This window comes from Delphinapterus leucas, chromosome 8, assembly GCF_059928025.1.
Source record: "Delphinapterus leucas isolate spDelLeu-1000000601 "Yukka" chromosome 8, BTC_Dleu_Yukka2, whole genome shotgun sequence".
Classification (NCBI taxonomy): Eukaryota; Metazoa; Chordata; class Mammalia; order Artiodactyla; family Monodontidae; genus Delphinapterus; species Delphinapterus leucas.
Window position 1 is genome coordinate 3,116,216 of NC_143136.1, and position 16,587 is coordinate 3,132,802.

At 62.1% G+C, this 16,587-nt stretch overlaps 1 protein-coding gene across 1 annotated transcript; it reads right to left on the reverse strand.

The window, feature by feature from the left end:
• Positions 1-6,550: 6,550 nt before the first annotated feature.
• Positions 6,551-15,723, reverse strand: KLHL30 (kelch like family member 30). Its single transcript, XM_030760448.2, has 7 exons — positions 13,924-15,723; positions 12,490-12,625; positions 10,507-10,593; positions 9,817-9,972; positions 8,468-8,656; positions 7,791-7,936; positions 6,551-6,802 (listed from the first exon to the last, which is right to left on the reverse strand). Exons 1-7 carry the CDS (start codon positions 14,695-14,697, stop codon positions 6,551-6,553), a joined length of 1,740 nt encoding a protein of 579 aa, XP_030616308.2. The 5' UTR covers positions 14,698-15,723.
• Between the last annotated feature and the right edge of the window lie 864 nt (positions 15,724-16,587).

Genomic DNA, 16,587 nt, shown 5'->3' on the forward strand with positions numbered 1-16,587 from the left:
AGGGCACGCCGCGGGCACAGGTGGACCAGGCCGTGCAGGCCTGGGGTCCAGGCTTCTCCCGGAAAAGAGCAGCCCCTTCACTCTTCCCTGGGCTGTTTGTTCTATCACCTGCGCGTCGCCTCTCCACCCCTACCGTCCACTCCGCCCACACCCCGCCCCGACTGCCTGCCGAGGCTGGCACTCCAGGCTCTCCTGTGTCCCTTCCCGAGGGGCCTGAACCTGGTGGGTAAACAATGCATTTTATTCAGGGGGTTCAAGGGAAGGGCACAGCTGAGGATTGCACCTTACAAGGGCCTGCCACCCTCACAAGGGATGATTTCCACCTCTTCTGAGAAGAGGGGGGACCTCCCCCTGTCCTGTTACAGAGGGTGGCTCCACCAATTTCAGCAAGTGCGGCCAGGGCCTGGGGGAGGGGCTGGGGGTCATCCTCAATCAGGGCCTCACCGCATCGCCTGCGGCCTTCCCCACCCCTGCACTGTTTCCAGGGGACAGGAAACACTTAATACTTTAGAAAAAGCCTGGTATTAGATGTTAATTTTTCCCTGTGATTCTGCCTCTTTTCCTGTAGGATGGGGGGATGGTGGTAGTTTTGGGGGGGTTTAAAGAGAAAAACACCCTTCCCACCCTGAGAATGTGTCCCCGCCAGGGTGTGTCCTACAGACTTACTCTATGAGACTTACTGAAAGGCAAATTAGAACTGCAGAGGAGTTCTGTCTTTATCTTTATACAATTTGGGGGGAAAATTATCAGTGGAATGAAAAAACTGAAATTCCTCTAGAAATTGCAGCTCTCCAAGGAGATATTTGAGAAATACTGGCTTTTATAATACATACTCAATAAACTATATGAACTTATTCCATCGGCAACCATTTGCTACAAATAAGGCCATTTGCTCCAAAATTTGTAGATGGTGTTGCCAGAAGGTTCTCAAAGAATTCAGGACTTCTTGGGTGGCTTCTCATTTCTGGTCCCACAAGGAGCATCTGTTAGGAAGCCGGGCATTGGAACTTTGTAATGACGTGTGTGTGTGTGTGTGTGCTGGGCGTGTGCTTCAGCGTTAGGTATTAAAATTTTGTTCACTTTCATTTTGTGGGGGAGACTTCATCTGGGACCATGGGATGCCAAGTGTGGGGTGTTTTCATCGTTGAAACCCACAGTCCGCTGGCAGAGAGGGGCTTCTGTCCTCAGGAGATGCAGCTCTGTGAACAGTACCTTCATGTTTCTGAAAAAGCTTGTCCACATCCAGCACCTCATTCACTTCTCACTGGTCAGCCCAGCGAGATGAGGGTTCGCTAGGGACTCACAGCCTGGGCTCGGGCTGGGGCCGGGCTGGGCCCTCAGGCCCCCTGGGCATGGTCACATCTTCACAGCCACATGTTTTGCCCATCAGGGTCCTGCCTATTCTTGCTGATGAACTTGAAGGTTATTGAAAATACAGCTCTGTCTTTTCCCTGAGACGGGAACCCCTTAGGTGTGGGGTTTCCTATGGGGGTGTGGCGGTGAGCGAGGCCCAGGGAAAAGTGTGCAGCTGCCACTCTTGAACCACGGGGCTCATCACGAGCTTTCCCTTCCTGGGGGGATGGAAGTCCAAGGGGGCAGCCCGATGTGGTGGGAAAGGGGCTCCACCTGGGCTCTGCCCCTCACCTGAGGGTGGCCAGCCTGTCCTTGAGCTCCTTGGAGTCTCAGCTTCCTTGGCTGAGAGCTGGGATTAATGCACGTGTCCTCAGGGCCTGCTCTAGGAGGAGCTGAGTCCATGGCAGGTCCTGTGTGGAGCCACGAGTGAGGCCTGCTTGCCTTCCAGGCTGCCTGAGCAGTGAGGGTCATCACATCACATCATGGGGGCGCGGAGGGTAGGTGCCCTCAGACCTACCTGAAGACAGAGGCCTTGGGCCATGGAGGCCATGGCAGAGCATGGTCAGAGCCCAGGTCACACCCAGCCGCGGGTCTGCTCAGCAAACCTGGTCCTCACACGGCCCTCTGAGGCTTTGGAGGAGGCACACCTCAGGGCCTTTAGGCACTCATCCCCCGAAGCCTCAGTTTGCTGCTCTGTACAATGGGCACAATAACAGGGGGACGTGTGGGGAGGGAGGGACCAGATTTGGGTCACGTGATCCTTAAGATAGCCTTGTGACACCATTTCCAACTCACAGTAGGGAGCCCCAGTCCTCACAAGGCCAGCATTGAGGACAGGAGCTGTTGCTATGTGAAGAACAGTTATTTTCCCAAACAGTGAACAATCCTCATGATGTCATAGGCCTGCCAGAGGTCCCAAATCAAATCCGTTCTGGTGCTGTGCAGCCTCCAGTAACCCTCTCCGGAGGTGATGACACAGCCTGGCCGTGGGGCAGGAGAGCACAGAGGGCTGGGGCCTTCAGGTGGGGCTACCTGCAGGTTTCTGGGGTCGCATTCCAAAAACGGCCTCTACTCAGAGGAGGGGGGAGCTTAGCAAAGCATCATGCAGCTCAAGGACCACCACAAAAAAGGTCCCGATGGCCCTGGGGGCCCCTTCCACTGCAGCAGCATCCCGTGGGCTCAGAAGTGAGGGTGGCATCTGAGGGTGAGTTAACGGATCCCAGGGAGGAGCAACTGGATGGAGTGGCCGCAGGAGGGGGCGGGCGGGGCTCGAGGTGGCCTCCCCCACGCGCCTTCACGCCTGGCTGAAATCTAATCCTCATTCTTGGGCCCTCATGTCACGGCCTCAGCCCTGGCTTCCCAGTGGCCTGCTGCAGTCAAGCTGTTCCCACTCTTCTCTCTTCCTCCAAAGGAAGGACCTTTGCAGATGAAGTCATGGGAATCAAAGCTCCCTCTGCCCCCCAAAACGATGGGAACCTTGTTGTGTGGCCTCCCGGTATACAGGCGGGCAACCTTTGCTGTCCATCGGAGCCTTCCCAGCATGACATCATCTAATTCTCAAGTCACGTGATTGTCCCCATTGCACAGACAAGGAAACTGAGGCTAGGCCTTGGGATTGGCCTGAGGTCACAGAGCCACCAAATGAAAACTCGTCCAGATCCGGCCCCCGCAACTTGAGGTCAGTAGCTCTGAAGCCCACAGATTCAATTCAATTCAATGAATGTTGACTCAGTTCCTGCTGCGTGCTAAGCACAGGGACAAGTGCTGGGAACTTTCATGTACTTCCTGGATGGGACCGTGGGCAACCTCAGGTCTAATGCTCAGGGGAAGCATTCCTTCTCACCTCTCACCAAGAGGGTCTCTTGGGTTATTTTCTGCTAATTGTTTCCATGTTTTCAAGAGATTCATTTTAAAATTAGGCCTTAGCCCACCTCTCAGCTTAACGCAAGATGGTAGGCTCTCGATGGCTCCGTATGCCATTGTGGGAAGAAGCACATTCTTAAATGTGATTGTGACCAAGGTAATTCCTAGGACAGTCTATTAGCTTTGAGGACATCACGTTGCCTCCTAGGGTGTTCATGCCAAACAGGCAATTACTTTCTCCGTGAAGAGTCTCATCACAGTCTATTCCATTCTTCAATTAATCCGCTTCATGCCCGGCTGCTCTCCTATGTACCTAGTCCTGCACACATAGCAACGGCAGGTACGTTTCAGCCTGAGTGTCCAGCGCTGTGCTAGGCGCTGGGAATCAAAGACGAATGACACAGCCCTGGAGGAGTGGACATCCTTACGCTGTATGTGGCTGAAACCACCCCATTCTTCAGTCACTACCAAAATCCAGGTCAATACGCATACTTTCCACTGGGCCAACTGGTCAACCAGCCAACTGGTGCAGTGGTCTACATGGACTACAGTGAACCGTCATTTGACCAGTCCATTTAATTACAAATGTCAGCTGGCTGATTCCAGCAATCCCTGTCCCTGCCTGGTACAGGGAAGATGCTCAGTAATGAAATGGTCTTGTCTAGGAGGTACTGGAAAATGCAAGTCCAGTGGAAATGTCTAGAAGCATCCCCAGACCCTGGCTCATCTGGGGACCAAAGGGAGCTTCAACCGGCTCAGCCGTGCTGGGCCTGGCTGTGGAGAGCACTGTGGTCACTGCAGGCAGGGTCTGCTGGAGGTGTCTCAGTCTACCCAACATGGTCTGAGGGAAAGACAGCATGCACCCACCCGGCACACACGAGTATTCTGGAGCGGGGCAGGTGGTCACCTGCCGTGGGTCTGAGAGTGGTGGGCATCTGCACGTGTTCCAGAGTTACCTGCTCCCTTTTCTAGATTCCACACTAGCCCCAAGCCTTCTGATGAGCCTTGATTTCTGGGGGCTTTGGAACGGGGTGTGGAGGCCTGGATTCTCCATGACCATCCTTGCTTGAATGAGTGCATGAGTGTCCATCTTACATGAGAATCTCTTGTGTTTGCTTTGTGTGCTGGAGATCTTGTTTGCCCATCCTTGTGCCCTGTCCACCCCTCTCCACCTGCTCTCTGCCCCTGCAGGCTGGCCACTACAGACTGTGTCAGTGGCCTGTCTTTCCTCTGATTCTGGTTGGGTTTGGCCAGTGGGAGGCACTGGGGCAGTGGCAGTGGCCGCGTTCCTCTAGCAAAGGCCCCAGCTCCTCGGCAGCCCTTTCCCTCTAGCTCCCTTTCTGGGGTCTGCATCTCCTCTGCTCGGCCCTGGAGGCTGAGGGGTGGTGGCAGCTCCCCACCGTCGGTAGCCCTGGGAGCTCCTCGAGCCCTTGCTGGGTCCCCCTCAGCCTGCCCACACCTCGGAAATAGCTCCTCATTAAACTATTCTCCATCACTCAACTGGAGGGGCCCAATTCCAGCTCTGCTGATCAGACGAAGGGCGGTTTGGCGCCCCAAAGTTGAGGACAAGGCCCTGGAGTGGGCTATGCTCCCCCACCCCAAGTACTGCCCCCCAGTGCCGTGGGGGCAAGTGGGGCAGAAAGCAGGCCTTCTCCTAGAACACCGCCTTTTCAACTACCCATTTGTCATCAAAATAAGTCCACTTTGACACGTTCAGTCTTTGTTTTGAAACAGCACTTTCAATCACTGTCTGGATTGAAAATTCAGAAGATTTTCTTAAGGAAAGATTCAAGGATCCCAGAAACCTTCATCCTCATTTTCACCCAGGCCACCAGCCCACCACGTGTCCTCAGGTGCAGAGAGCAGACACTCAGCAGGCCCCGCTCTGTCTGGGCCCTGGGCCCAACTCAATTCTCCCGTAAGACATGGCTGTGAGGGCTCAGGTCTGGGAGCAAAGTGAATCTGGATCCATAGAAGCTGGAGGGACTAGGGGTTCCTTCCTCAGGACCAGGGATGTCAAAGCTCCCTTGGGTCCCTGATGCCTTCACAGAGGAGCCTGTGGGCTGGTCCTGGAGAGGAAACCCGGGTCCTGAGGGGGTGGGAGGTACCTGAGGCCTCAGCTGCTCGGTGCCAGGCTGGACCCAGAGCTCCCCATCTGGAGCCCTGTGTCCCCTGACGGAGCCTGTGTCAAAGGGGCTGGCCCACGGAGCACCCAGTGGGAGTCCTTCATCATCCCCTTGGCTACAAACTTGGCCTTGTTCAGGATGAGGTGGAAAGAGCAGGGCGGCCGAGCCAGCCCCGCGAGGGGACCCAGTCCAAGTCAGGGGGCTCTGGGCAGGCGCGAGCCACCCGAGTCACCCTAAGTGCTGGTCTTCCTGGCTCAGGAGGCCGCCTGGGCGCAAGCCACCAAGGCGCCCAAGGGCCATCCCCTGAAGTCCCTGCAGGACCCCCGCCCCTGTGGGCCCCCGTCTGGGGACCTTCATTTTGATGAAGAGCCTTTGTTTAGAAGCAAATCTCCCCAAGAAACAGGGGGGGTCCTGGCTCTCGCTGCTCGCCTCCCTGGGAAGCCCTACTGCCCCCTCTGCCCCCAGCGCCCAAGCGGGTGGGAGGACCCTCTCTCCTCCCGCCACGCCCCACCCCCTTCCCTCAGAGCCTCTGAGTGCTGCCCTCCTGGGGCTGACACAGGAAAAGCTGGGTCTCCTTTGTCCCCAGAAACAGTCTTTGGAAACAAGGTGCCAACGTAAGGCTGGGGGCAGGGAGAGCAGACAGCCCACCCGAGGCAGCCCCATGTGCCCGAGGCCCAGAGAGGGTCGGCTGCCGGCCGTGGTCACACAGCTGTGGGACAGGCAGAAGCAGGCCTCCCAGGGCTGGGCGCTGACCCCACCTCAGGCCCTTTGCTCTGTGCTGCCCACCCTCTGCAACAGCCTCAGCTTCCTGGGCCTCCGTGTCACCCTCACCTGTGCAGGTCCTCCAAACCCACCAGTGGGACACACAGCCAGGGGCGGCCAGTATTCAGAGAGCACGGGAGTTCTCTCAAGGCTCCCCCGGCCCTGGGCTCCTTCCTCTGAGGTCTCAGACACCCCACAGGCAGTAGAGCTGCTTCTCCCATCCATACAGGCTTCCAGAGGCCCAGCCCTTCCCGCGGGTCAGCTCAGAGTTTGGCGTGGTGGCTGCGGAGACCAAGGCTGTGTCCTCTGACGTCCCCTGGTGGCCCGAACCCAGCCCAAGCCCTGGAGGGGACGGCGACACTTTGGTTCACAAACCACAGCGAAAGGGGGCCGTCCCCCGGGGCGGGAGCTCAGCCGGGCCTGCTCCAGGTGCGCCGAGGGGCGGCTTAGGGCTCCTGGGTGGGCCCGAAGGGCCGGGTCCACTTGGAGACATCCAGGAAGACGGCGGAGGCCCCATGGTAGAGCCAGAGGCGGGGCAGGGCGCCGTGGCGGGTCCAGGCGTCGTGCCGGGGGTCGTAGGCCTCCATCTCCACGTGGTAGTCGCCGTCCATGCCCTGCCAGCGGCCGCCCGTCACGTACAGCTCATCCCCCAGCGACACCAGCGCCCCGTTCTCATGCAGGCTGTGCAGGGACTGCACCTGTGGACAGTCCTCGGTCAGCGTCCAGTGGGCGACTGGAGGGTGGTGGTGACGGTGCCCTCGGGGTGGGACGGGGGGACATGCAGAGAGGACGGCCCGCACCCCATCCAGGGCACCAGCACACCTGCTGCCTGGGACCTCACCCCGGCTGCCCCTCCAGGACCCCTCAGACTCTCCCTTCAGTGGAGAGACACCACTGCTCCCCTCTCCACCCTACGTCTCCCAGGATGACGTTTCCGGCCCCCTCTTTCTCTCTTAGGCCTGAATTTGCTCACATCTGAAGCTGGGGAGTCAAAGGGGGTGGGAGATGTGGAGGCCTGACCCCAGGGCTCCCTCCCAGGGTGAGGGCTGGGCTGAGCTTCTGATTCTCGGCGGTTCTCTCTCGGAGGGAACAGATGTGGCCTCAGCCCTGACTGGTGCCCCATGGGACCCATTGCTCTGCCCCTGCACCCCTTGCCTCGGCCCGTAGCCTAGGGGTGCCCTGGATGGGGGCTGCGGGGTGAGGGCTAAAGATGTGGGCCCTTCTGGAAGAGCCTGGGAGGGCAGGAAGAGAGAGGTCTTGGGCGGCAACCCCCCAGGCCTGGGAAGGACCAAGTGGAGCCCCGCACAGCTGGGACCCAACCCAGAACCACGCTGTGGGCTGGGACGGGCCCGGCCGACGGGACCCAGGAAGAGAGTGTCAGCCTGGAAGGTCCTCCCTGCACCTGTTCTGCCACTGTAATGGGGGCCTCCGGTCAGCTGAGCGCTGACGCCAGGGGCCAGCTGCGGCCAACAGGATCACAGAGGCCTTGCTGCTGCCCTGCTGGCCCTGCTAGTGCCGAGGCCACCATGGGCTCCGGGCACTGTCCCTCCCCCTTCTCGGGAAGAAACAGGGGGAAAGGCCAGGGCTCCGTTGCCCCCAGGGCTCCACCCACCACGCCCTCCCCTGGGCCTGATGGAGGAGGGAGGGTCCAGGTGGGGGTTGCCCTGGGAGGTGAGGCTGGCTCACCTTCTGCCACAGGTTGGCCCCGGGGTCGTACACGTAGACCTTCTTGGTATTGTCCCCCACCAGGTAGAGCGCCCCGTGCAGCGCCGTGCAGCGCGGCGAGGACAAGTACTTGGGGAGGAAGGGCGAGGCAACCACGCTCCACGCGTCTGCGGGGACACGCCCCAGCCCGTGTCACCGTGCGGCTGTGCGGCCAGGGCTCCCGAGGGGGCCCAAAGCCTGGCACAGAGTCTAGAGCCCACGCTGGCGCCCACTGTGCCTTGGGGGTCCGGGCCACTGCTCGTCCCCAGGAGGCCAGTTCCAGCCAGATGCAGCAGCCAGACAGCTTTCAGTCCCAGGGCTGGGCTTCCCTGTCCCCCGCCCTGGGCACTCTGCCCCCAGCCCCCTATGCCTCTAGGCTGGGATGGAGCTGTGGCTCTGAGCTGGTGACCCCCTTTGTCCCCTGCCCCCTTGGTCCCCTGCCTTCCTTGACTGTCCCATCTGCCGCTGATGGGGCCATGGCCGCCCGCACCCTGACCCTCTCGGCCTCACCTACCCCTGGGGCCTCCACCCTCCCACTCACTGAGGTGGGATCCCACTTGTGCCCTGCCCCCGGGTCCCACCTACCCCTCGGCCACACTGGGAGGGACTGGTGGCCCGGCCCCGGCCCCTCCCTGTGCCCCATGCCCCCTCTCTCTGACCTGTGACGGGATTGTAGCACTGCAGAGCCAGGGCGTTGTACTTGCAGGCGCTGGAGCCCACCAGGTAGAGCCTGCCCTGGCAGCCGGCCGCCGAGAAGTTGCTGACGTACTTGAGGGCTGGGCTGATGGGCATCCAGGTGTCCGTGTAGGGGTCGTAGCTCTCCACCTCTACAGCATCCAGAGTGGTGCCTGCAGGGGAAAGGGGTGGAGGTGTCAGGGCTGCAGGGGCTAGGATGAGGGAAGGCTCCTGGAAACGTAGGGTCTGGGGCCCTGTAGAGGCCGCAGGGACCACTCCGGGCGCCCCAGGAGGGGAAGGGCACGGCCTTGAGAGGCAGGGGACTTATCCTCATTTTACAGAGAGCGAAGCTGGGGCTCGGAGAGGTGAGCGTGTCTGCCCAAGGCCTCACCTCCAAGAAGTGGCATGAGGGTGGGCACCTGGACCCAGGACCGCCCGACTCCAGAGTGGGCAATGGGTCCTCACGGTGAAGCCCAGCCTCTCTGAACCTTTCAGAGCCCAGGGCCCTTGGAGAGGTGCCCACGGGGCCCTCAGGAGGCCACCACCCCCTGACCCCTCACATGGTGGGGTCCCTCCGTGGGAGAGAGGAGGTCAGTGTGGATGGAGCTATAGGCAGCACCTCCGCTCTGGATGTGACAATGACATAGACCAGCCGTGGGTGGGAGGGCTTCCTGCTCTCCCTGGAGCCCACCTTGGGCTCTGAGAGCCTGGGGACCCTGAGCTGCCCTGGGCCCTACGCATGCCCCCTACACTTGGGTCAGGGATACGGCAGCCACTGAGGGCAAGGGGGCTGGCCAGGACAGGTGGGGCACCTAGGACGGCCTCAGGGCCAGCTTGTCACCTCCAGAGGCCTTGGGAAACTCCCACACGCATCTCATGTCTCAATACTCATCTAACTGTTAGCGTCTCCTTGCAGCAGCTCTGGGGTGTAAGGGGGATAAGGTGGGCCCTGGGCTCAGGCTGAGGGGCATGGTGTGGGCAAAGGTGACAGCAAAAGGAGGCACGGTGGGTCCCCTCACCCCAGGGGCGTCACCGAGGAGGTGACCCCAAGCTGAGGGCTGAGCCCAAGTTTCTGAGATGGGAGTGGTCTCCCTGCTGGCAGCTCGAGGCCCCAGCTCCTCATGGGTCCCTTTCGGGGACTGACTCGTTGTCCTGTTCTTGCGTCCCTGGAGAGCACTGAATCTTCCTGGGGCCAGGTACCAAGGCTCCCGTCTGAGCCTCACCCCGGATGCCCAGGGAGCAGGTGGCCCAGGTGTGGGGGCGAGAGGCTGCCAGGAGGCAGAGGGCGAGGAGGGGCCGGAAGGAGGCAGGAGGCGAGGGGAGGGAGCCTCACCGCCAATGGCGTAGATCTCCCCGTTGAGCGCCACGCTGGCGTGGTTCGTGCGGGCCTTCAGCATGGGCGCCACAGGCCTCCAGGCTGCCTCCCTCAGCGGGAAGCACCAGGCCTGCGTCGTGGACCAGGTGTCCGTCTTGGTGCCCCGAGAGCCCCCTGCCGGGAGAGGCTCTGTCCACTCGGGCGCCCGCCAGCCTGGACTCTCCAGGACCCCACCCCCTTCCCCCCACGCCAGGCCTCCGTCCTGCGGGACACTGGGCGGGCGGCGGCCGTGGTGGCGCAGTCTCGCCGTGTGACTTGGACACCCCAGAAACAAGCGGAACATGATCAGTGGTTTCAAACCTCCACCAGTGGAAGCTTGCTTCTCAATCAGACCTTACAAGGACCCTCAACTTCTAAGACATAAAACAGAAGACTGACCCCGGCACCCTCCATCACACAGCTCCTTCTGGGGAGGCCCCGGCTGTAGGACAGAACCCAGAACGGTTCCCTGCACCCTCGTGTGGACTGTAAATGTCCTTGCTTTCACAAGATGGAAAGGTCTGGAAGAGCCTTGACTAAACGGGCAGGGATCCCACTGAGCGCAGGGCGGGGTTGGTTCTCACGGCCATTACGTTCAGGGGTCAGATCTGCTCTGTGGATTAAGCTGCTGGGAGCCTGGCTCAAGGCGGGGAGCGCCCGCCTGCCCACCTGTCACGTAGACATCGTTGTTCAGTGCCGCCAGAGAGAAGCCCCACTTGTGGTAGTCAGGGAAGTCTGGGAGCGCCATCCACCTCTCTGGCAAGAAGAGAGAGGGGTCAGGGTGGCTGGGCTCACTACGGGGGCCTCTCCTCCCCGCTCTAGTGCAGAAATGTCCCCTCACCGGTGGGGAGGGCCGAGGGGCGGGACTCAGCTGGGGGCAGAGGTGGGGGAGGACACCTGGTGGGGTGAGGCTCGAGGGGGCCCTGGGTGCTGCGTGGGCATCAGCCTTGGCTCCTGGAGACCCCTGGTGCCCCACGCCACCCTCAGAGCCCAGCACCCAGACTGGACACCTGACTGCACCCAGGGTGTGCCGAGAAGTGGTCCAGGCTCCAGAGGCCAGGTCTCACCCCGGCCCTGCAGCAGATCCCACTGACCCCCGATGGCCCTCTTGGGCCTGAGTCAGGTCCCACCTCAGTCAGATGGGGGAATGGGTTAAGGGGCCTGATCACTAGCCACAGGTGGGTTATGACACCAGCCTCATTCATTCACTCATTTCTCATCCGTTCATTCATCCTGAGCACCTTCCGTGCCCACGGGCAGTGTGGAGATCAGGCTCGGCCATGTAGCGGGCAGAGCGGGTCCAAACCCCAGCTCTTCTGCACCGGCAGTGTGGCCTTGGATAAACCGCAGCCTCGGTTTCCTTGTCTGTAGAATGGGGCTAATTCCCATCTCTCGGGGGTGTGGGGACTACAGGAGACTCGTCTGTCAGACGGCAGCTGCTGTTAAAAGTGCAGTGTCCCTAAGGTGAGGGATGGGGTAACGCACCCGCGCTGGACCTGCCTTCACAAAGCTACATGAGGTAAACTGAAGCAAGAGATGAGAAAGTGCTTTGAAAAAACCAAAATGAGGCAATAAGTGTGGGAATGGTTAAGTCCTATAATGGACACATTTTGGGTGCTTGTGGGAGGCTGTGGGAGAGACCTGGGCCTCGGGGATGTTCCTGGGAGGACTTTGTTTACTGTTTACGACAGTTTTCAGGACACGTGAAACCCCAGGCTTCGCCGGGTGCCTGCCCGCTGGGCAGGGACTGCGTGTCCCCCTGACTCATGTCTGTGTCACCCCAGGGTGGGGACTGCCCAGCAGTCACCAGACCTTTGCCTGCCAGTGCCCCCCTGCCCCCTCCCCTCGGGGTCTGAGGGACAGCTGTTCCTGGGCTCAGCTCCTGACGTCAGCCCCCAAATCCCTTCTCGTCAGGCCCTGACTTGGGACAGCCGGCCTCGGACTTCCTGGAGCCCGCCAGCCGCTGACGCTATGGGGGTGATGGCCACCGGCCGAGCGGCCCCAGGACAGCGGCCAGCTCCTCAGTGCTTTCCAAAGAGCTTCCTGGGGCCAGTGTGGCCCCTCCACCGTCCTGCTGCCCTCTCAACCCTGCTTTCTTGTGGTCAGGAGAGGCCCCATCCAGACGGCAGGCCTGGCCCCTCTTCCCATTGGCTCCTTGTTACAAAGGCCATCTCACAGATGAGGAAACCGAGGCTCAAGGAGATGGAGAGACCCGCTCAAAGGCCGGAATCAGAGCCCCACTGGGCCGACCCAGAGCCTGAGCTCTCACTCCCCAGGCTGTCTGCACCCCCGGCCCTCTGTCCTACCCCTGGGACCTGGTTCCACTGGGCGCACAGGGCAGGGGTGCCAAGAGGAAGCAGCGGTCAGGCCACGCTCCCACTCTGGCCAGCGGCCACCTTCCCACGCTGTCCCGTCTGGGAGGTAGGACCCTTTACCCAGGGCCCCAGGGCCCAAAGTTAGGGCTGTGGCTGGAGGGAGAGGGAGCCACAGCGCCCCACATGGTCAGCCCCCCTCCCCTGCGGGGGCCCCAGTTTCCTCTGCAGCCCCCCATCCTGCCCCCGCGTGGCCGGTGGGTGCCCCGCTCTCTGTGCAGCCCGTGTCGCGGTGCGGGGACAGCAGGGCCCGTGCCCTGGGCGCCGGACAGTCACTCACTGGCCTCGGGGTCGTAGAAGGCGAAGTTCCCGGGGCGGGGAGCCAGCTGCTCGGCGTCCTCCTCCTCTTCCTCCAGCGCCCGCCCGCCAACCACCACCAGAACCTCCTCCAGCTCCCGCGGGAGGCCCAGCAGCGCCTGTGGGGCCGGGAGGGCTGGGGTCAGAGGCGCCCGGGCGCCAGCAGGCCGCTAAGGTGGCTTCTGCAGCTGGGGGTGGCCGGGGTGTTTGGGGACAGCCGTGGGCCCTCCGCGTGGCCCTGTGACAGGGCGGGGCGAGCCGCAGTGCGTGCGTGCCCGGGTGTGCTTGTGTGTCGGTGCGCACTCACACGCACACGTCCACACGCCGTGCCGGCGACGGTAAGAAGAGCTCAGGGCCGGGAGAAGCGGGGGCAGCAGGTCCTGGTGTGCCTGCGCGTGAGACCCGCTCGCTTCGAGCGGCCAAGGCCCGTACGTTTCCCCAGCTCCCCACCTAAGCTCCCCGCCCCACCAGGAGCCCAGCTCCCCGAGCCAGCCTGTGGCAGGTCGCGCTGGGATGGCCCAGCAGGAAATGCTGGGATGTTCCTACCTGGGTGGGTAAGGAGCCACCGCCCAGAGCTCCCATGATCCCGGGGTCCCACTGCCTCTCAGACCTGCCCTCCCACCACCCGCCGTCACAGGGTGACCACCTAGTGGGCGGGGCTCCTAGCTGGCTCCAGCGCGAGGCCGCCCTCGGGGCCTGGCGGGGCCTGGCGGGGCTGCGGTTAGTATTTGCCACCACACACCCCACCACTGGCCCGAGCCACGTCTTTGTCCCCTGACGTGGCTCCTAAGAAGCCCTTCCGAGCAAGGCTGCCTGGCAGCGGACAGACTTCGGCTCCCCTGGCCCGTCGCTTCATTAGGACCTGTCCACCCACTGGGCCCACCTCCAGCACAGATAGGAAATTGCACCCGATAAATGCTTGAGCAGCTTCCTAAGGGGCAGGTGGTGGCCGACTGCCACGCCTGTCCGTGCTCCTTGCCTGGGCGCAAGCTGTGCCATCTTCCTGTACTATTGTCCCCCTTGCCAAGCTCCTATCCTTCCTCTAAAGCCCAGCTCAGATGCTGCCTCCTCCGGAGAGCTCTCCGTGACTGCCTGACCCTCTGAGGATGCCCACAGCCCAGCGCTGGCCTTTCTCATGCTGCCTTAGGTGTGTTTCCAGGTTTGTCCCCACCAAGCTGTGGGCTCCTTCAAGACAGGGGTTGGGAATGACCACTTCTGGGGTCCCTCTCCCCTCACGTCCAGGGTATGGCACACACAGGGGCGCAACCCGTACTTGGGGATGAACTGCGACCCCCTCACAGGTAACCAGCCCAAGGGAGGCAGAGTTGCAAGGTTGGGGACACCCCCATCATACTGTCTGTCCCCATGCCGGTGGGGTCTCTGGAGCGCCTCTCCCCGCTCCCCACCCGTCACTCACCCCCTCGTGGCCCTGGGACAGGGCCTCCCGACAGGCCTCCGACTCTCGGATCAGCGGCTCCGTGGTCAGCAGATGCTGCACGCGGGGCCGGGGCACGGCGTCCAGGTGCACCAGGCCGAGCAGCTCGGGCAGGTGGGTGGCCCGGGCCTGGGGGTCGTGGCGCACCCAGCGCAGCAGGGCCTCCAGCCGGCTCTGCTCCGGCTGCACCTGCAGCAGGTCGCCGGCCAGACAAGTGGCCAGCCGCTCGTGGGACAGCTGCAGAAACTCATCCTCCTGTGCTACGGCTTCAAAGTTCCCCCTCAGGAAGGCCCAGGCCTTGGCAGCCACGCCCAGCAACCCCTGCTGCTCCCCAAACTCACAGATGCCGAGGCAGTTGGTGGCATCCAGCTGCTGCTGCAGGTAGCGGCCGCAGACCTTCTGCACGGCGGGGAAGTGGAGGCGCGCGGCCGTGCGCGTCAGCGCCTCCACGTTGCCCTGGGTGATGGTCAGCCGGCCCGTGTACACGAAGTCCACCAGCTGCGCCACCACGGCCGGCTCCATGTCCCTCAGCTCCACGCGCGCCGAGAAGCTCTCGGCGAAGTCGCCCGCGAACATGGCGTGGAAGTAGGGGCTGCTCAGTGCCAGGAGCCCCCGGTGGCAGGGCAGCTCCTGGCCACCCACCAGCAGTGTGACGTCCGCCAGCTTGGGCTGGGAGCGCAGCCGCCGCAGGCCATCCAGCATGTCCTGGGCGTGCGAGGGCAGGTGGAAGTCCAGGTCGTCCACGTTCCACACCATGACTGCGCGGCCACCTACTCACGGGCGTCCCCACGGGCTCCTAGGGAGAGGAGCCAGCACGGTCAGCCACGGGGACGGTCTCCTCAGCCCGAGTCACCCATCCACCCGACCGTCGGTCTGAGCATCAACTATGTGTGAAGCGCTTCGCCCAGCCTCTCACCTAAGCCATCCCCATAGCCCTGCAAGGCAGGCAGTGTCTTTCCCATGTTACAGTGCAGAGGCTGAGGCTCAGAGCGGGCGGGAGACCTAGTCGTAGTCAAGTGATCAGGGCAGGACAGGCCAGCAAGGGAACCAAGCCTCAGCCCCCCTCCATACCTCCTCCTGGAGCGTGGGGATCCCTGTGGATCCCCAAACCCCCAAGTGGCCTCCTCTGCTCCCAGATCCCACCTTGCTGGGGAGAGCATCGGCATTTGAATAGTTTCTGCCCCATAGGTCCTCACTGGCCATGACCTTGCTGGGTGACCTTGGGTGAGCCACGCCCCTTTCTCATCTGCCAGCTTCCTCATCTGCCGAGTAAGAGGCTGGCGGTGAAAGGGGCCGAGGGGTCACGTCCCCACGGCAGCTTGTGCTGTCACGGTGCCCCCCACGTGCCAGGCCCATCCTGAGCTTTGCACAAATACTCATCACTCAGCCCTCGCGGCAACCCCGAGAGCTGGCTGCTGTTTGAGTCCCTTTGACAAGTGGGGAGACAGAGGCAAAAAAGGCTCAGGTCGCTTGTCCAAGACCACACAGCTCAGACATGGGGGAGCCAGGCTCGGGGGCCTGGGCCCTGAACCCCCAGGTTACACGTCGCTGGGCGTAGGTTGGTAAAGAAAAGCAGGCAAAGGAAACTTTCTGGGGGGCGGCCGCCGTTCACATTGCCTGATTCAGCAGATCCTCTTCTGGGCTTATTTAATGATGTGCATATTTCTTTACGATCTTCGGGTATTTTTGCCCTAAGAAAACCGCCCCAGAGAAACAAAGGTTCTGCACAGGTGATCTCACCCCAAGTTACCACACAGCAAAAAAGCTGTCTGTCCACCAGGGGGCAGCTTCGGACCCATCAAAGAGAAGGCCAGTGCAAAATGCTGGGTCAACCAAGAGCCATCAAAGTGACAAAGCCCCATAAGGAGAACCGTGCACCACGGGTGCCCCGGGGTGGGGGTGCCGTTGGTGGGAGTTGAGCAGGGAAGCACCCAAGGAACCCACCTAGGGGCCCAAGGACCTGCCTGGGCTCTGCCCAGACAGGACTGGTAGGGAGCCCTGGTCCGTGTCCATCCTGCCTGACCCAGCGGTCTCTCTGGCCAGGATGAAGGTGGCCCTTCCCTCCCAGGGGAACGCAGGAGATCAGTCAGGCGGCCGCCACCCCCAGGCCTCGCATTCCCCTCATTGCTGTGGCCCCGTTCTCCAGGCACTGCAGCCCCGGGGACCAGCGGGCCAGGGTGCCCAGCAGCTTCCCATGGGGCCTCAGGTTGTCTGCTGACACCTGCTGCCCCGCAGTTCCAGCAGGGGGGCGGGCACTTCCAGAGGGTCTCAGAGCCTCCACCCAGTGCCTGCCAGGCCAGGAGAGAGGAGGGCAGAGTGGGCAGGACACCAAAGGGCCTTAACCCAGCTCTGGCCAGGGGCTGGCAGCTGTGGCCCCGGCTGCAGTCAGAGGTGTGGTCCAGCCTCCCCCGACCCACCCTCGCCGTCTTCCCCAGCCAGGACCTGAGCCCCCACCCCACGCTGAGGGGCCTGGCCTAGCCAGCGTGCAGGGTCTCTCCAAAGCACCCAGCGCTGTGATCTCCAAGCCCACTGAGCTGTCCCACTAGAACCCACCCTCCCCTCTGGTCCCAGCCCTGGTCCTCACCTTGCCTTCCCATCTGACCCCCCAGACCCTACCTCTCAGTCGGCACCTGGACCTTGTCTCAG